At 36.6% G+C, this 19,401-nt stretch overlaps 4 protein-coding genes across 11 annotated transcripts in view; all 4 read left to right on the forward strand.

The window, feature by feature from the left end:
• Positions 1-2,825, forward strand: part of LOC135635553 (U-box domain-containing protein 4-like) — a 4,753-nt gene extending 1,928 nt beyond the window's left edge. The window contains exon 2 of the mRNA XM_065146693.1: positions 1,730-2,825. Coding sequence (XP_065002765.1) covers positions 1,730-2,528 — 799 coding nt within the window. The 3' untranslated portion in view covers positions 2,529-2,825. The remainder of the gene's footprint in view (positions 1-1,729) is intronic.
• Positions 2,826-3,728: 903 nt separating this feature from the next.
• Positions 3,729-6,472, forward strand: LOC135637001 (protein phosphatase 1 regulatory inhibitor subunit PPP1R8 homolog). 5 transcript variants are annotated; one of them, XM_065149298.1, is made up of 4 exons: positions 3,739-3,866; positions 4,060-4,160; positions 4,239-4,885; positions 5,215-6,472. In XM_065149298.1, exons 3-4 carry the CDS (start codon positions 4,431-4,433, stop codon positions 6,026-6,028), a joined length of 1,269 nt encoding a protein of 422 aa, XP_065005370.1. In that variant the 5' UTR covers positions 3,739-3,866; positions 4,060-4,160; positions 4,239-4,430; the 3' UTR covers positions 6,029-6,472. The 5 variants fall into 5 exon arrangements, with proteins under 5 accessions (XP_065005368.1, XP_065005370.1, XP_065005369.1 ...); XM_065149296.1 differs by lacking the exon at positions 4,060-4,160 and having other exon boundaries at positions 3,729-3,866; XM_065149297.1 differs by having other exon boundaries at positions 4,060-4,885.
• Positions 6,473-8,042: 1,570 nt separating this feature from the next.
• On the forward strand, positions 8,043-13,050 carry LOC135637002 (vacuolar protein sorting-associated protein 32 homolog 2-like). Of its 2 annotated transcripts, XM_065149302.1 has the most exons (8): positions 8,043-8,168; positions 8,347-8,487; positions 8,994-9,093; positions 10,960-11,045; positions 11,137-11,228; positions 11,476-11,584; positions 11,663-11,858; positions 12,714-13,046. In XM_065149302.1, exons 2-7 carry the CDS (start codon positions 8,416-8,418, stop codon positions 11,852-11,854), a joined length of 651 nt encoding a protein of 216 aa, XP_065005374.1. In that variant the 5' UTR covers positions 8,043-8,168; positions 8,347-8,415; the 3' UTR covers positions 11,855-11,858; positions 12,714-13,046. The 2 variants fall into 2 exon arrangements, with proteins under 2 accessions (XP_065005374.1, XP_065005375.1); XM_065149303.1 differs by lacking the exon at positions 11,476-11,584 and having other exon boundaries at positions 12,714-13,050.
• Positions 13,051-13,836: 786 nt separating this feature from the next.
• LOC103981333 (sufE-like protein 1, chloroplastic/mitochondrial) lies at positions 13,837-19,327 on the forward strand. Of its 3 annotated transcripts, none has more exons than XM_009398029.3 (2): positions 13,837-15,052; positions 18,843-19,327. In XM_009398029.3, the coding sequence occupies exon 1, from the start codon at positions 13,856-13,858 to the stop codon at positions 15,029-15,031; it is 1,176 nt and encodes a 391-aa protein (XP_009396304.2). In that variant the 5' UTR covers positions 13,837-13,855; the 3' UTR covers positions 15,032-15,052; positions 18,843-19,327. The 3 variants fall into 3 exon arrangements, with proteins under 3 accessions (XP_009396304.2, XP_009396306.2, XP_009396305.2); XM_009398031.3 differs by lacking the exon at positions 18,843-19,327 and adding an exon at positions 16,868-18,381; XM_009398030.3 differs by lacking the exon at positions 18,843-19,327 and adding an exon at positions 16,268-16,654.
• Positions 19,328-19,401: the final 74 nt, after the last annotated feature.

Consider the following 19,401-nt stretch of genomic DNA (forward strand, 5'->3'; position numbering starts at 1 on the left):
TTTCCACTTGTATCTGAGATTCTCCCAAGTGGGTAGCTTCCTCCAATATGAAATTTACTTCTCAAATCACTGCAAATGATATCATAAATGAAAGACAAGAAGGAATTCTTAAAAGCAAGATTCGGTCTTGGCAACTGATCTTTACACTTTAAATTCTTAGACAGGTTGAGTATGATCTTCATTTGGCCTTGACAAGATGCCTACAACAAGATGTGGTGTGTTTACAGCCATAATCTTAGATGAGCTGATTTCTACCGTATCGTTCAATGTCAACACAATTTTGGCCAATTTCTAGCCTTTAGTACAAATGGCTAGTATATATTTGAATTGGTTGAACTCAATTGGAGTTAGTTGATTTTAACCAATTTTTAATCAATTTGATAGATTCAAAAGAAAAAGATGGAAGGAACCCAAAGTCTATCATAAGTGGTAGCCATAGGAGAGAAGAAGAAGAGCGAAGTGGAAGAGGAAAGACAAGCTATGACTGTTATCGTGAAACAAAGGAATCAGTGTCATTATTGCATTTTATCATTGTTTGCAATCATCGGATTTGATGTTTGACACCACTGTTGTGATGTTCATCAGTCATTATCATGCCAAACAGAGAGAAAGGGTATAAGGAGATGAAAGTGGGGGATGGAGGGTAGCCTTTTAACCTTATAAGGAAACAAGGGTGTGATAACAAAGAAGATGTCTTGGGATTATTCAAAACCTTGTGGTTGCTTTCTTCACACACACACACATATGTATCATCACATTATTCGACACTTAACCTGCATGATGATTAAAGAAGTGTTGGGACCATAGAGGTGTTATCTTCAAGGTTATAAGTGAACAAATTTTGAATATTTTTTTGTGATATTTGTAATTATTTTCTAAAATAGTGGCTTTAATAATTTGCATTTTTTATTTAATAGAAACCACCTCTATTTCTAAGCGTATGATTATGTATGTTGACTCTACATCGACTTTACGTTGACTCAATGTTGAGTCTTGTGGCGGTGGTTTTGAGCCTAAGATATATGTGCATATGCATTGGGGCTGAGAGATGCCATATGCTTCTCTTGTTGATCATCTTCTTGTTACAAAACAAATGTTTGTCTTATTGTTGAAGAACACTAACTTTATTTTTTTTTCTCTGTTAAAAGTTTGTTAGGTCATATGGATTTTTTTTATTTCTTATTTTCCATTATCCAGTAGAACTATTTGTGACAAGAAGAAATTTACAAAGTAATGTTTTGGATGCTTATCTATTTAAAATGGAATGTTTAATCCTGAATGGTCTTTTTTTTTTCTGCAAAAGACTTACATCATATTTTCTGCTTCTTGTTCAAAATATTATTAGCATAGATGCTTATAGTTTTGCTATCAACAACTGAAATTAGCCCTGCTGGTGGAATTAGTGGGAAAAGTGTGGATGTCACTAGTGTTACTTTTTATTACTTTATATTATTATTGATACTTTTCTGACCCGTAGTAATTAGTTATAGTTACTTTGGTCAATATATTTAATTTCTATCGACATCTATAATTACAAATTTTGGACACTTCCGTACTTTTGTCCTTTTTTTAACATAAATGCTCCAAGGTGTTACAATTGTTCGAATACACTCGTTGAAATCGGATGTTATAATTAAGCATCCTGATCTTGTCTACCATGTTGTTTGTTTGTTGGTTCTATCATTCGTTGGACTATGGATTTCTACTAACATTTTCTTTTCTGCCTCAGAAATAAGGATAAGATAGTGAAGAGTGGTGCTGTGCCCCATTTAGTAGAGCTCCTCAAATCTGGGAAGAATAGCCTAAGAGAGTTAGCCACTGCAGCAGTGCTGACACTTTCAGCTTCAACACCAAATAAACCCACTATTGCTACCTCTGGAGCAGTGCCCCTTCTTGTTGAAATCCTCATTTCAGGAAGTATCCAAGGAAGGGTTGATGCCGTCACAGCCCTCTATAATCTTTCTTCTTGTGAAGATAGTTCCAATTTTATTCTGCCCTCAGAAGCAGCTAAACCTCTTCTCGCCCTTTTAAAGGACTGCAAGAGATACTCCAAGTTTGCTGAAAAAGCGACTGGTCTCTTGGAAATCCTGTCTAGAACTGAAGAAGGAAGGAACTTGATCTCAGAATTCGATGGAGGGATTTTGTCACTGGTAGAGACCATTGAAGAGGGTTCATTGCTGAGTGCAGAATATGCTGTCGGAGTATTGCTCTCTTTGTGCAGTAGTTGCCGGGAGAAGTATAGGGAGCTTATCCTCAAAGAAGGTCCAATTCCAGGACTTATGCTGTTAACGGCAGAAGGCACAAAGAAGGCCCGGGAGAGGGCTCATAATATCTTGGATCTGCTTAGGGATGATTCCAAGAAGAAGAAAGTAGCATCGAAAGACCTGGAGATTTTAGCTTTTGACATTGCTACTCGTGTTGACGGCCCAGTCAAAGCTGCAGCAACAGCAAAGAGGATAATGGAGGATATGGTCCGACGAGATAGGGAACTTACCATCACCAAGCTTCAGCCTAAAAGATGTCGCTAACTTGAAATGCCTTTTTGCATATCGGGTTTACATATTAAAGCTAGAAGTCTAGGATTTGTTGGCATCAAGTGTAAAATTGTTGTGTGTTGAAGTGAATCCACACCATGCATTTTTTTCTTTTTTTTTCCTTTTTCTTTCTCCCTTCCTATGTACATAAGTGTTGCTCCTAAAATGACTTTTAGCTGACTTGCTAAAAGTGCTGTGCTATGATTTCTTTTGCAACAATGGATCTTCTGCATTATAAATCATTTTCGGAAAATTTTGTCGAAATATGTGTTCGAAAATTCAGATTAGAAATTTATGACTTGTTGATTGAGATGTTGTGTTACTAATTATTGACTATTTAATCTACCTTCTCCAACTTGTGACAGTATTGTTACAAGAGGAGACTTTGTGACAGTCTGAATGTTTGTTAGTCTAATCATAATTAGTTTCATAACATAATTTTATGTATACATATGCAACATTCAGTCTACTAATAAATTTCCAACCTATATATTGTAATTTGAATGGTTATATTATCTAAAACATATTGCCTTAACTTTGAATGGATATATAATTGCACATTATATGAATTTTGTGTACAATAAAGTGATTTTTTTAATTCATACTTGAATTTTAATTGGGCGAACTCTACAAAAAAAAAAATCCCTTTTTTGATTTTTTTTCCAAGAAGTGCCCCCATTTCCAAAATTTTCGAATAATGCTCCTTTTTTTCTAATACCTGAAATACCCTCAATCGCGTATTTTCTTTTCTCTCTTTTCCTATTCTTTTCCTGATCATAGGACGATCATTCTAGTTATAATATTTTTATAGTACATTATAATGTTTTCAGTAATATTAAAACAACTATAATGTAGTATATTTATATTATATCATAATATTTTCATATTATGTCATAGTATTTTTTTAATATTATTAAAAATAAAAACATGATGTTATAGTATTTTTTATATTTAGTATTTTTAAATTACATTATAGTATTTTATGATATTATTAATAATATTTAGTAAATCTTTTTCTGAAATAGTTTAGTAAAAAAGATTATTCACACTGCTAGGTTTTGGGAGTCAAACCCGACGCGACCCTTGCAAGGAGTAACCCGTCGTGTTACCAGTGGCTTGGGATCACTTTGACAAGAGGGCCCACCTTTGTAACAGATATGATGCGGAGTTGGGGTCTTCGGTGAGTGCCCGAATAATTTGCCCTCTTTTGCATCACGACGATATCGCCATTCCTTCTGCTATCTCAGCTCTTCTCCTTCTCTCAGCGCCGTGCGCCCTGCTTCTCGTCACGGGAGAAACCCTAAATCGGATATTGCTCTTGATCTCTACGAGGTGACCCTTATTCTCGCGATCTAATTATCGTTGGATTCGGAATTGCAGATTTGATTTATATTTACTAGTTTGATTCGATTGCCGTCGGATGATGTCCTTGTTGCGTTGCTTGATATCTTCTCATTCTGTGTGTATAGGGTTTAACCTATAAATCTTTTATATTTAATTCCTTTTCGCCTTTAATCTAGTGTAGATCGTCGTTGCGCCTGAGTAGGAATGATTTCACGGGGTTGGAGGGTTTTGATTTACTGAAAGAAAGCTGATTCTTTGTTCGCTTCATGAATTTTTTTCCCGGTTTGTACTCGACTAAATGGTGTCGCTGCTATGTTTATACCATTGGTTTCTAATATTATCGTTCGTTTCATGGAACAGCTGGTTTCTGCTATTCTACTTAGGGCTTTATTGTATGTCCATACGAGCTATGTAGTTTGTGGTTTGTACGTTCCGGAGAGAATTTATGTGGATTGACCTTAAGCTTGCTTTGTTTCGGCATAGAAGATTGCATCTTTGATGGGTTTCATGTAGGCCAAAGAGAGAGAAAGAGAAAAAAAGAGGATTAAAGATATGTATAGAGGAGGTCTTGATAGGTTTAAGAAAGCACAATCTTTGGAGCCATTTTCTGTCACCTTAAATTCATCGTCCAGATCCGCTTCAGCTCCTAAAGCAACCCACAATTTTGCTCAGCCATTCCAGACGCCACAGGATTCCAGCGTTAACTATGTTCAGCATCAACAGCATGTCGCCTCAAAGTCCACTGGACCTGAAGCAGTGGTTCCGGTTGCACATACCACACAGATAGGTGGTGGGCAATCAACTTGGCAGCCTCCTGACTGGGCAATAGAGCCCCGTTCTGGCATTTATTATCTTGAGGTTGTGAAGGATGGAGAAGTCATTGATCAGATTAATTTAGAGAAGAGGAGGCATATTTTTGGGCGGCAAATCCCAACATGTGATTTTGTGCTTGATCACCAATCTGTGTCACGCCAACATGCTGCAGTAGTTCCTCATAAAAATGGAAGGTTAGATCTATGTTCTTATTAGTTGTTACATTTGTTGTCATCTTGTGCTTTGTTCTGTTGGCCAATAGATTGAAAGCACAATGAAGTATATGCTTTGAGATTGTCTAGTTTTATTATTGCAGTTTAAATCTTATGATTTTTTGAATATTTGTTACTTTGTATTTGTTGATTCCATATTATGTAATTCTCTTATTTAAAAATTTAAGAGAGTGAGTTATTGAAAGCTTTTAATATGGAATGATTTGTCTTTGAATTTTGTCCTAGTCTACATTTGTTGTTGTCCTCCTACGCTTGGAACTAATCCAGACTTTTATACTTTGTCCCTGCAGCATATATGTAATTGATTTAGGGTCAGTGCATGGTACATTCGTTGCAAATGAGAGGCTTACCAAGGATAACCCTGTTGAACTTGAGGTTGGTCAATCTCTACGATTTGCTGCATCAACTAGAAGTTACATATTAAGAAAAAACACTGCTGCTCTCTTTCCTACCCCTGCACTTCCAGCAGGAGTTGATCTACCATCCCCTCCAGACCCCACTGATGAAGATGCTGTTGTGGCATACAATACGATATTGAATCGTTATGGCGTTAGCAAGTTGGATCTTTCTTCCAAGTCAAAAAGTCCTTCAAGGAGTGCTTTAAGTGGAACGGATGAGAGACAGCACCAAGGCAGACCATCCAAGAGAAGTAGGAAAAATAGAGTAGCATTTATAGATCAGGTTGGTGGAGAGCTGGTTGAAGTAGTTGGGGTATCTGATGGTGCAGATGTAGAAACTGAGCCAGGTCCTATTGGTGTAAAAGAAGGGAGTCTTGTTGGGAAGTATGAATCTCTTGTACAAGTTACTGTTATACCAAAAGGCAAGGAACAGATAGCTCAAAATGATGAGGGTGTGTCTCCCAGAGGTGTCACCGATAAGCTGCAGTATATATTGAACAAAGTGAAAAGCACTCCAAAGAGTGGGATTTATGATGATTTGTATGGAGATGCACTTTCTGGTAAGGTGGGTTCTTCTTGGGCATCCAGATCAGATGGACAGGTAGGATCAACAAAAGGTGTTGAGGAAAAGCCTCTTAGCTCTGCCGGTGAAAAAGAAAATGCTAGTTCAGCTGATGATAGTGATGATCTCTTTGGTGACTCTTGATGATGTATGATGGCTCAATGGAAATTCTCTTCCATGCTAGCCTGATGCTTAATTTTTAGCAAGTTTTCCTCTTGAAAATTCTGTTCATCCTAGTCTTTGAAAAGTTGATGGGCTTGCAAGTATTACCTGAGATGGGAAGAAATGTTGAGCATATGACAGTGCTCATCTGTTTTGTGACTTGGACAATGCATGAAAATCCATGATCTTCTGTTGCTCATCTATAATTTTGTCGCAAAGATTGTTCAGTGCTCTATCTGAGAAATCTTTATGATTTGATAATTTGTATTGTACTCTATGGTCACATGCGTTCCCAGTATTTTTCATACAAACCGTTCTAGCTATTGTCCATTGGAAAACTTTTTAGTTCTTATTCAAAATCGAGGTACATTGTCTCAGGCTTTTGTATAATTTATACCGTCAATATTGATCTCTTCTATTGTGTTCTTTGGTGTTGCACTTTTTATTATTTCTTTGGAGCATTGCCTTTTTCATGTTGTTTTGTTGAACATTTACAAGAAACAAACTAATTTATCATATGGTTTTTTGTATTTAGCTCCTTGTTCAGAAGATTGAATCCAGAACTTATATCTTATTTTCATAGCTTTAAGCTATTGCCATGCTCTTTATAGGACACTATATAATTTGTAGATCATACTCTTGGAGATTAGGATTGTTTCTTTCCTGTTTATCTATCATAAATATTTGTTATTTCATGCCACCATATTTCTGATAGCATATGAACCAGCTTGAAAATTACTCATAGATCCCAAGGTGTATGTTTGTACTGTAAACCACCATGAGATGTAATTCTGATTGTGATAGGTGATTCATTATAGAGTTGCTGAACATTTCAAAAGGATGGGATAGAATATATTATACAATACATGTGGTGTGAGTAATAGTACAAGCTGAAGATCTTGAATCTAGATGGCTTTTTGAGTTTCCTGCACTTGTCACCACACAATGAACTCCCAGCTGCTCACTTTATGGGTTTTGCTAATGATGTATTGCTTCTAGTTTAAGAAGCATGAAGAAAGATTACATGAGTAGCACTTCATTTGTTGACCAATCTTCAAGAGGCATATGTACTTCCAGTTCAAGTCATATTGCATTGTTCATTGAATCTGTTTCACTCATTTCTTCTATTGGACTTGTACTATTTACTTGAGTTTCCTTAAAGCTCAAATTTAAACCTATTTGCACATGAGAGAAGATATTAAAACTTATAAATACATTAAATGTTTTCTTACTAACTTTCTGAGATTTGTGATGATGTAAACAAAATCTTTATCATATATGAGCATAAAAATCTTTATCTATTCCTGTTGATTGAATTTTAGATGTATCTAAAAATTCTAAAATAAGTACAGAAGTTGGATTTGCAATAGAAATGGGTGCAAATTGAGGATGGATTCCAGTTCTTAGATAGTCAATTTGAATTAAAGACAAGACAAGTAAATTTTTTTAATATTCTATCAATTATCATTGAGAAGAAAAGTCAAAGATTTGTTGGGATTTCACAATCTTTTAGCTTAGGAGAGGGTGGGGATGATCGAAACAATCCAACACTGAAAGATTCTGGATAATATAAGGACTTTAAGATATGTCCATATAAACAATTGTTATTTATATGATTGTAAGAAAATTATCATGAAAAATAAATATAAGCTTCCTTTTTTATTTTGTTAGTGATAATTAAGATACCAACTTAAGAAGTGCTTATGCCAATATGGTAGCCAAATTCCTTTGATATTTGTAAAAGATGGTCCTTTTTATATATAATTTAATATTTTACAGCACAAATATTTAATATAATTTTTGGTTAAGAAATATAATGATATAATCAATAATCATATATTATCAACTTATTATTTTTTGAAGAGGGTAATTATCAGCCCAGTTTAAATGCTAGCCGCGTTAATTGTTGATACTCTCACTCCGAAACGGGATCACTTTCGCTTCCTATATACGTCTCATTATCTCTTGAATCGGCGCACAATCTTTGGATTTCTGAGTGACTTTAGTCTTTCCCTCTATCTTCCCCACTCGACAAGAAACGCGATCGATCGTTCCGATATCGCTCGCGGAAATCCTCAACGCAACAGGATCGATCCATATACCTCGTCTTCTCTTCACGTAGGTCGGGTTTTGATCTTGCCAACTTCTGAGATCAAAGGCAATCTTTTACTTCTTATTTTTTTTCGCTATTTTGTTCGATTTCAGTTGATCGGCGGAAGACATCTTTTGTATGTTGTCTCTTACATCGATCAAAGAGAGATCTTGCAGCAATTAACCGTCTAGGGTTTGGCTTGAGGCAGGGAATTCGAGGGCTAAAGCTGCAAAAGTGGGCCTTTTTGCATGTTGAGATTATTGCGAGGAGGTGCACAATGTTTAGCCGGCTGTTCGGGAAGCCCAACGAAAAGGCAAATGACTTGTCTACGATGGATAAACTCTATGAGGTACGCTTGGTCTTGTTTGATTGAAAATTGTAATCGTTGTCGAACATTAATTTTGAGAGAGGTTTCATCATGGCATGCCATACGGGGGGGTTGGGAGGGTTTGATCTCCCAGGTTGCAAAGGAGCAAGTTAGCATCGAACGAAGACTTGCTCTCGAGAGCATGCCAGCATTGTGGGATGTAATTTCTAGGCAGATTTTTGTAGATAGACGACGTTGAGATAAACCCTGGGTAGTATATTTTGGTCATCAACTTGGTTTGGTCTTTGTAATTTTAGGTATTGGGATATTATGCTTTCACATCACACACGTTGACATGATATTCTTGCTGAGAAGCACAAAACTTGCCCGGGTTATTCATTCTCTGATGCGTGTGCATGATATCTGTCTATCAAATTCTGGATGAAATATATCTGCTTAATGTCTTTGCTTTATGTCCATTTTTAGTGCAACTTGTAAAGAAGTTATTGTAGTCAGCCTGATTCATGACGTCTTTGTGGATAATTCAGACACTTGCTATGTTAGAGAAAAAGGAACAAGCTCTGATGAAAAAGGTGGCTGCTGAGATAGAGAAAGCCAAGGAGTTCACCAAAGCAAATAACAAGAGAGGTGGGTGTTGTAATCAGCTATCAGAAATTCCCTCAAGAATTATCTCATGCTAGCAGTCTCTATTCTCTGATGGTATTATTCAGTATATTCTGTCACAAATGGAATAAAACTAGAAATCTGTGATAAAAAATTTACTAAAAGAACAAAACATCGTTTCATAAGTTCCTCTACCAGGATACACGTATAGATAGTTCAATTTTACAGACTGATTCTTATCTGTTTTGCATGGCTACTAGTTATAAAGTTCATAACTTGGTTTCAGTACTCAATTTATGGACATTGAACTAGTTACCATTTGATTTTTTTTTTTTTGCTTTTAGTTTCAATTTCCATGTTGTGGTATCTATTTTCTTATTTTTAGTTAAAAAAAAAAAAGAAGCTTTCTGGGAATACATGCAGACCAAGCTTTGAACTTTTGGAGTCATCATCTTGCCTCATAGCTTTCGTTCTTGTTTCTAATTGATTCAATACTTTCTTTCAGTTGAAAGGTATTGATAATACTAATAAGAAATTCTCATTTTCATTAATTGAGATGATGAAGAGATAAAAGATCTACATGACTAGAAGTCGACGAATTTGTTGGGTGAATCTGCATCCATCTATTCACCTCAAACATTGCATTACCCCTTCAGATTCAATTTAGTAATTTTATCCCAGTGTCCTATGTCACTTTAATTAAGGCGATTAAAATGAAGCATTTCTATTCAGTGGAATCTTGATGTATGCTAATTTATATTCTTTCAGATATTGCATATCAGTGATTTAAAAAATGCTAGGCATCAAAAGGCGCCAAGGTCCAAAAACGCCCGAGACGCTAGGCGCTCGCCCAAGCGCTCGCTCAAGCGAAGTGAGGCACTAAAATATAAAAATATATAATATAATTAATATAATTATTTAAATAAAAAATATGCTATTAAATTAAGAAAATCGGATACAAAATCACAATGTCATATTAATAAAAAGTCTCAAAAATCAAAACAATAAAATTTTACATCAAATCTATTGAGTTACTTTGTACACTTGTCATTTATTCTGAAACTTAGCAATAATTTTAGATAAATAAAAATTAATAGTATTAAAATCAAAATAATATATTATTAATCTAATAAATAAAAATATTATTATTAGTATACGGTTAGCAGTATATTATTAATATACTGTTAATAGTATAGTGAGAAGAGTGTGAGAAGACCGAGGGTATTGAGGCAACGTCAGCGGTAGCAGGCGATAGTGGTAGCGGGAGCAGGGAGTGGGAGCAGTGAGCGACAGCGGGAGTGGGAGCGGGAGTTGCGAGCGACAGTGGGAGCGACGAGCGACAACAGCAGCGACAAGTGATGATTGTGGCAGCGGCGAGCAACGACAGTGGCAGCGGCAGTAGAGAGCAGCAACAACAGAGAAGAAATCTCAGCGGCAAAATCGTGAGTGTTAGGGTTGGGAAAGTTGGAGAAATCATGAAAGGGAGCCTAATATCGATGATTTAGTTGGTTCGATTGAACCAACTAAAGCATTGGAGACCGAACCAAATGTAAAACACTGGTTCGGTCGCCTGGTTTAACCCGGGCGCTCGCCCGAAGCGCCCGGCGCCTGGGCTCAAGCGAGCGCCTAGGCGGCGCCTCTTTGAAGCAAGGCGCTTGGACATGAAGCGAGGTGCTCGGGCCTCATCTTGACTTGCCTGAGCGCCTATTGAAATCGCTGTTGCATATGAATGATGTACTATATCATCAACATTTGGAAGTTGTTGATTTCTAATATATATAAATTTAGGATGTATTGATGATGTATTGTTGTTTTTTCTTTAGCTAAAAAATTTGATTAGAATAGTCATCTGTTTGTAAGTTCTATGATTTTTATTTTTCACCATTGCAGCTGCTATACAATGCTTGAAAAGGAAAAGACTTCACGAACAACAAGTCGAACAGCTTGGGAATTTCCAGTTGCGGATTCATGATCAGGTTTTATTTTTAAATTTTTTATATGATATTTCCTGCAATTATCTTTCATAATCAAGTTTATATTATTCTTTGGGGGTTGTTTATTTCTCAGATTATAATGTTGGAAGGTGCAAAAGCCACAACAGAGACTATTGATGCACTGAGAATTGGAGCAGCAGCTATGAAGACTATACAGAAAGAAACGTGAGTGTATAAAGATGTTTTCCTGGAATATATCCTCTTACATGTTTTGTCTTTGCTGTTAGGGCTATATAAAGAAGTTTCTGCTATTTAACTGTATGAACGGTAAAAATAAAAGAAAAAATCATGATGATGGTTACGTAACATTCTTGAATTGTGTTTAATTTGATCATTTCTTGTTGTGCTCTTCATATATGTTACTTCTAAGAAGAGATATATAGAGCTAATTTATGTTGTATTTTTGGTAAAGCAACATTGATGATGTCGACAAGACAATGGATGAAATTAATGAGCAAACTGAGAACATGAAACAAATTCAGGAAGCATTGTCTCTTGGAGTGGCAGCTGATTTTGATGAAGTATTCACTATTGAAACAATTTCCAATTTCTTTTGTGTCTCTCGCTGCATGTTGATAGACACTATTATGAAATTTCAGGATGAATTGGAAGCAGAACTTGAAGAATTGGAGGGTGCTGAGCTGGAGGAAGAACTGCTTAAACCAGCTACAGCTGCACCTGCTCCACCAGTCCAGGATCCTTCTGTTAAACTTCCCACTCAGCCTATGCCACACAAAAATACATCTGAAGAAGATGAACTTGCAGCACTCCAATCTGAGATGGCCATGTAGTGAGGTATTTTTCTTTTTTTATTTATTACACTTGCGTGGCGACAAATAAATTTTGCAGTTCATGATGATACCATTGTTTAATTTAACTGGTCTATCCAATGTTTTCTGGTAAAAATTCTTGTTGAATCATGAAATAGAGTAATTTCTGTTGTCCTTTGCCTTCGTCTTAGTTTCCCTTTGTATACTGTACTTGATTTGCTTGCTTCAGTTTATGTGCCACATATTGGTCTGGAAACTAGTTTGCGAAATGGTACACAGAATCCAGACTTTTGTTCATTAGACTTGATTATGGATTTCAGTTGTTAGTATAAACATGTTTATATATATACACATACATTGCCAGTCAATTTATCTCTGATAGCAATCTTAAGTGTATCTTATTACGGGCATGCACTCTTCGGTTATTATGGCTACCACTATTGCATTTGCAGTGCCAAATTTGGCATGCAATTAGAAACTGTACCACTAATCTTTAAAGCTTCTGATTCTGAAATCATGCTTTAATATGTGTATGTTGCCTGTGGTACTTGATGTGAAATATGAAAGACATATACTGTTACATGTTATACGTACCGACCTTCATGGTTTAATATATATGCTTGTCCGTTTTCCTTTAACAAAAAGTAGGAGACGAGAAAACTACATTTGTTGGAATATTTCTTTTTTGTTGTGTAAAGTTTATGTTCTGCTGCAATTAATTGCTCTCTTCCTGCTGCTTCCTTTTATGTCTAAAGAAGTTTCTTGATCTAGGAACTTCAATTAACACTCTTTAGATTGAAAAATCACGTTATATTTTCCTCCTATATCATTTCTCACTATCAAGTGATTTGACATTCATGTTGGTTTTGCTATTTTGCAGGCCTGAAATCTGTGTTGCCTAGAGAATGTGCATTCAAATTGTCTAAAAAAGGATTCGATTACTCAATGGTAGTGTTGTTGGAGATGCTTTGACTTGATAGATTGTGGTCTTCACTGTGCATATGTTTTAGCAGATAATGGGAAGAAAGAGAAGCTTCCTATCCTTTAATGGTTTATTGCGGTGTCCAATCTTGTAAACAGTTGTGAGTTGATTTTACCCTATCATATATTGATGCACATTTATCATATCCTAATTTTCACATGAGGAAATGTCTTTGGAATTTTCAGAGGTAACAGTTCTTCAATGAAGATTGGCATGTAAGATAAGGCATTTGGAACCTTCTAACTTACAGGCAAATGTTCATTTTGGGGATGATACTGTCAATCCCACCAACCTATTGGATTCGGCCTGTTTGGGTCATGTTTGATCAGCTTTGATTTGTAAACATAGCTTTATTTTCAAAGACAAGATAGATCAAACTTTTTTTATTAATTGGATATATGAAAATCGATGCGATTTAATTTATTTTTTAAGATTTATCATCTTTATCAAATGCATATCTGATTAGGGCTTGCGAACTACTTACTCTAAGGTGTTTTTCTCGAATAATTCAACCTCATGAGTTTTCCTACAAATTTTTGATATCTTGATATTTTATAAAATTTGTATTGTCTTGATAAAACTTTTTCGATGCTCAAATTAGTAAATGCTTGATAACACTATATTTTTTTGAATAAGATTATATTCTCTGAATCAAACCTAATTAGAAGAAAATTCATTAGTAAAATTTATTGTTGGTGTAAAAAATGTTATGATCCGCTTATTGGCTATTAATCCATATCAATTATTTGCCAGAAGAATAGGAATTATTTGAATAAAATCATCTATCAAACTTATCAGAAAATGATATTGAAATGTTATTATTGGAAATGTTTCGTTTTAAATTAAGTCTCTTCATATGTTAATCTTACACTAATTAAACCATAATCACTGGCATTTGAGCTTTTTATTGGATCTGCACGTTGAACCCGTATCCGCTGTAAAATGGATATCGGGTATGCTTCCCGGATCCGAAAAAGATGACCATAAAAGAACCAAGTGGTCACCCTTCGTGAAGCTTTCCATCGCCCTCTCTCGAAGCGATGTCGTCTCTCTCTTCTTCCTCTCTTCGCATCCTCTCTCCCAAATTCCCATCAAAGCCCTCCTGTTTCCTTTGGAAAAGCCTCTCCTTTCTTCCCTCAAGATCCCTCCTTTTATCCTCCCCCATCTCCTTCCAACCCCTCCCCAGATCCTCCCCCCTCCCCCAACCCCTCCGTGCCCGGCCGCAGCAGCGGGAGGAGGAGCAGACCGCCGGCGTCGACCTCTCCCTCCTCCCTCCCAAGCTCCGGGACATCATCGTCCTCTTCCAGTCCGTCTCCGAGCCCAAGGCCAAGTACCAGCAGCTCCTCCACTACGGGGCGCGGCTGCCCCCCCTCGACCCCGCCTTCAAGAACGAGGAGCACCGCGTGCGCGGCTGCGTCTCCCAGGTCTGGGTCCGCGCCTTCATCGACCCCGAGGACGCCGCCGCTGTCCGCTTCGAGGCCGATTCCGACTCCGTCCTCACCAAGGGTCTGGCCGCCCTCCTTGTGCTTGGCCTCTCGGGATCCCCTGCCCCTGTGATCGCCCGCGTGCCCCCTGACTTCGTTCACCTCCTCGGCCTCCGGCAGAGCCTCACGCCATCTAGGAATAATGGCTTCCTCAACATGCTCAAGCTCATGCAGCAGAAAGCCCTCCAGCTGCATGCAGATGCTGCTGATTTCAAGGATAGTGAGGCTCTCGGAACCGATAGATTAGACACAAATACAAAAGATGAATTTTTTGAGGGAAAAGATCCGATTTTGGGTGGAAAAGCCAATGAAATGAGCACAGGTCCCGACTCAGTTGTTAATGGTGGCAGAAATTCACCAGGTTATCATGCTTCAGATGTAGAAGAGAGATTGGAAGAAGATAGGGATGCTGTTGATATGACTCCGATAAGTCCACAAGCTGCATCCGGTGGGAGAAGGGAGAGGATGATCGAGAGATTGGAGAGAGGGCTATGTCCGGTGTCATTAGAGGTGGAGGACATATCTCATCTCCACGCAAGCCATGCTGCAGTTAGGGGGAGCGCTGGTGGAGAGACTCATTTCAACGTTAGGGTTATCTCAAGGGAGTTTGAAGGGAAGAGTTTGGTGAAGAGGCACAGGCTTATTTATGAGCTTTTGCAAGAGGAGTTGCAGAGTGGATTACATGCTCTCTCTATTGATGCAAAGACTCCATCTGAAGCGCAATCTAGTTAAAGAAGAATTAGTTGTGACAAGGTTCTCATTTCTCTTTCTATCTTTTCCTTCAACGCCATCTTTTGTTAAATTGAGTTCTATAACATTAAGATAGATTACCTTCTTCGAAAGCATGCCATCTTGTAAAAACATAAACAGACTTGTTGGTTGAAAAAGTGAAAGATCTATTTTTTGCGGCTGTGCTTGATAATATTACATCATTATTTCACGGAAATATCTTTGCTTGCCAAGACTGCAACCTTTGACCCTCCCTAGGCCACGAACTGTAGGATATCTCTTCCACTGTTTATCTTTTTATAGCTTTAATTAAATGAAATTTCATATTTTCAATTGCAATCCAAAGTTAACATTTGAGGACATTGAAAAAGCATTCAAATATTATTCGCATCTATAAAACCTATGCAATATAATCATATACTACATCACTCAAACATTTATGAAAACCCAAGTCCAACTTAAAGAAAAATCATCAACCACCACTTTTAAATCCACAAGCATGAGAATCCATACGATCGCAAAACCAACAATTTACCACAAGTTCATATCATCGTAAACTAAACATAACATTCCAAAATTCTAAACGTGAAAGGTCTTTTAAAGTTTTTACATGGTACATCAATTTAAATTTGTCAACAATATTTCATTACATACAAAATGCACTTATACAACAACAACATATCAACCAACAAGACATCCAAAATCTAAATAGCTTTCCACTTCCTCAGCCAATTCTAATCTTTCAGGTTAGCTGAAAGCCTAGATGCACATCTTTGTAGCATAACTATTTCTACAATGCCAAAGCATATTATTATTATTTTCATAGTTTCTCTTCTGATTATGTTTCTGGCCTGTTCATCCTAATTACATGGTGACAAAGATACAACTGATGATAGATAGAAAAACACTTGAAAGTTTGACTTTTTGGACCCATGATTTTGGCAATATAGTAGCATACAAGAAAATATCAGAAGTATAAGGTGATTTTTATCTGCATAATAAGTCTGATATTTCCTATATGGAGTTTTTGATTTGATCCTGGATAATGCTTTTCGTCAGCAAACTATTTAAATTATGCTCATTAGTGTTCAAGTTCTTGAGAACTTCCATTAAGAAACATGTTGCAATTCTATGATACGTATAGCTTATCGTGCTTCATTGTTGTTGTACTGATCGTGGTTAATGATATTGACTACGGTTGAGTTTAGCAACTTAAGAATGTGTTTTGACTTCTTGTAGAGAACAATGCAATAAGCTCAAAAACACTTTCTGTTGTTGACGCATGATGCTTGTAGCAAGGAATAGTTATTATTCTTGAAGATGCCATTGAAGATTGATTGTGGGAATCTTATATGTCTCAAAGAAATATTATTGTGAGAGTGTGTTCTCTGTTAATGTCTACTAAACTAAAATAAGGTTCAAGGTCATCTGTCAGTGTGTTTGGTTGCCATTTATATGTCGAGATCATGAGGAGAATACCCTTATGCCAATGCCTAGAAGCTCCAATTCTTCCTATTTTCTTTCCTCATTTTTGGAATTGTTATAACAATCTTAAAATGTGACTTTGGCTCAATGATGATAAAATACAATTGAGAAGTTTCATGGTTTTGAGCTTCTAATTGTGTACATAGTGCTCTCTGTTGTGTTGGATTATTTTATCTTTAATCTATTAGCCTAGAGTTTATCAGATTCTCTAACTGCAAGGCTTCTTGTTATATACACACAACTACCAAATGTATCATGGTCAATTTGTTGAATTATTGAACAATAACAAGGCATCATTCCTAATCATTTGAGGTTGGACTGATGGAACTTTTCTGGCCGTTTATCTCTCCTCAGGACAGTGATTATTTTGATTGGACCAAATGTCAATTTGTTGAATTATTGAACAATAACAAGGCATCATTCCTAATCATTTGGGGTTGGACTGATGGAGCTTTTCCGGCTGTTTATCTCTCTTCATGACAGTGGTTGTTTTGATTGTGCAATCTAGTCTTCAACTCCATCTTATGCTAGATTGGTACTGTATCTAATGTAGCATCAATATAATAAATTCCTTATTTGTTTTTTCAAGAAGAGCTATCACTGATCTCAACATCCTTTTTGGGTTAATATAACTCTGGATATGTTGCTTCTTGACTGCCAACATTTTTTATATGCAAAATATGGCTGCAATACCCTCGTATGAAGTATTTGATTAGTTATGCATGCTTTACAACTTCACTTGCAGTCCATGGTGAAGGTAATTAAAGTGCCATTGATTCCCTAGCCTTGTTACTTGTTACACATTTCTGATAACCTTAGTGTAAAAGTAATGGTACAATCTTCCCGACATGTAAGACTTAATGTGTTTTTTGTTCAACATTTTTGTCCCAGTTAAGTCTGTTCATCACCCAATCCTATAGCTTCTAAATTGGGCAATATAAATCATGAATTTTTTATGCCTCTGATTAACCATTTAATACTCTACATTGAGATTTCTTTCACAAATATTAGAAACAGTTTCTGCCATAAATTGCATCCTTCTCTTGGCATATTTTGACATATTTTGTGTACCTTCATGTTCCTTTGATTGTTTGAGCATGCATCAGACTCTTGTCTATGATCATAATTTGCATTTTTGGACATTTATAGCATGATTCTATTCTGTGTTTCATTGTATCAGGATTAGATTGTGTCAGCAAATCACTTTTGTTACAGACTCATGTCTATGAACTTTGATTTTACCATTTAGATGTTAATTATTGACACCTCTTGGAGGCCAATGGATCAAAGAAGAGAGGGGGAGGTACTTGGGCAGGGACTAGAATGGGTCTTATTTGGCATCTAGGGTTGTCTGGCGGACTTCAGCCAAGCATTTAGATCTTATTGGCTAACTTATAACAGAAAGGGATTACTGTTACTATATACAGTAACATGCTTGCAGATATCTACTTGAGACCAGAAATCTCCAAACTGTTGTTCATACTGAAAACTATTCCAGTATGCCACTCTCTCCAACGCCTCCCTGCCATATAGTATGCATGTTTGAATTCCCATCAAGATAATGTTCATTCTATAGTGTTGACTTTAGTAGGTTACGCATGGTGAAACTGGGAAGGCCCTACCTGTTAGAAATTGTTGGCAAGGCTGAGAGATGCTACCAGATTATGCAGTTCGGTACTGTTTGTCAAAGGAGGAGTGCAGCTTGCAACTGTCCACATTGAGTTGAATGTATGATAATTATTTTGCACAAAAAGATGCGTTGGGTTATAGGTTTAGGGATCAAAAGGATCTGATGTTACTCTAGTAATTTAATTTTTTGCTCTGCTCTGGTTATCCTTGTGATAGAGACTGCCAGCAATTTATGCTTATATTCTTATGTGTTCTCTTAAGCATAAATCTCTTTTACTGTTCACTTGTTCATCAACTAATTTATGTACACATTTTTTTAAATATAAGCCTATATGCATTTGATGCACCAATTTTTTTTCCTGCAATGAATTTGTTGGCTCTTAACGCAATGCTTTTATTTTTCATTCATGTATTATTAATCACAAGTATTTTAGGAAGACAAAAGCAAACTTGGATACCTAAAAACCTACTGTCTCTTAAATTGTGGGTTAATTTGGATATATGCTATCTGATTCTTTTAATGTCTAACAATATGTGATCAATATCTAGCTCATCTTTCTTCATCATACACACCTGTATCTAGACAAATTTATGCATGATATGGACAACTATGGGCATTAAGGTGGTATGAGCTCTGGTGTTTGAAATGATACTGAAGATGACCTTACTGAAGTTTTTCTCTACACTTCTGATCTCTTAGGTCTCTCCTTGAACTCATTGATTCTTCAATTCCAACAAAGAAATCACAATCAAACTGTATAAGATACTGCTTGCACCTGCCTTGGAGGTTCTTATGGAAGTGAAGAACCCAACCGAAGAGCAGAAGCTGCAGAAAGTTCACTTTCTTGAGAGAGAAGAGGATTCGGAACCTAAATTTCGACCTGATGCTGATTTGGATCCAATATGATAAGTAGACGTTGTATCGATGATCAGTATTTGAAACCTTCATTGGAAGGAGCTTCTTATTTTCTTGAAATCTCTTTGGAGATTTGTGTTCATCATCCTAGGCTAGAAATCTACAAATGTACAAACAGTCCATATGACTTGATAATTCAGTCAACTCAACCTATGCAATTGTGCATGTAAAACATCTTGTTCTTTTATGTCCCAAGATGATGTAGACCATCTTTTACATTTGAGCTACTCGTTGTATCAATGTGGATTAGAATCCAGCTTTGATGTGAATTTTGTGGACTTGAAATATGAGTCAAATGTCATGCTTTATAGCCTCAGTTCCTGAATGCTGCATCTGTCCATTT

The sequence above is a fragment of the Musa acuminata genome, chromosome BXJ3-4 (assembly GCF_036884655.1).
Source record: "Musa acuminata AAA Group cultivar baxijiao chromosome BXJ3-4, Cavendish_Baxijiao_AAA, whole genome shotgun sequence".
Lineage (NCBI taxonomy): Eukaryota > Viridiplantae > Streptophyta > Magnoliopsida > Zingiberales > Musaceae > Musa > Musa acuminata.

Coding starts and splice junctions, on each gene's coding strand:
- LOC135637001 (XM_065149296.1), top strand. CDS start 4,431: ATGTATAGAGGAGGTCTTGATAGGTTTAAGAAAGCACAATCTTTGGAG. Junction 4,886..5,214: donor GTTCCTCATAAAAATGGAAG/GTTAGATCTATG, acceptor TTGTCCCTGCAG/CATATATGTAATTGATTTAG.
- LOC135637002 (XM_065149302.1), top strand. CDS start 8,416: ATGTTTAGCCGGCTGTTCGGGAAGCCCAACGAAAAGGCAAATGACTTG. Junction 9,094..10,959: donor CAAAGCAAATAACAAGAGAG/GTGGGTGTTGTA, acceptor TCACCATTGCAG/CTGCTATACAATGCTTGAAA. Junction 11,046..11,136: donor AGTTGCGGATTCATGATCAG/GTTTTATTTTTA, acceptor TTTATTTCTCAG/ATTATAATGTTGGAAGGTGC.
- LOC103981333 (XM_009398029.3), top strand. CDS start 13,856: ATGTCGTCTCTCTCTTCTTCCTCTCTTCGCATCCTCTCTCCCAAATTC.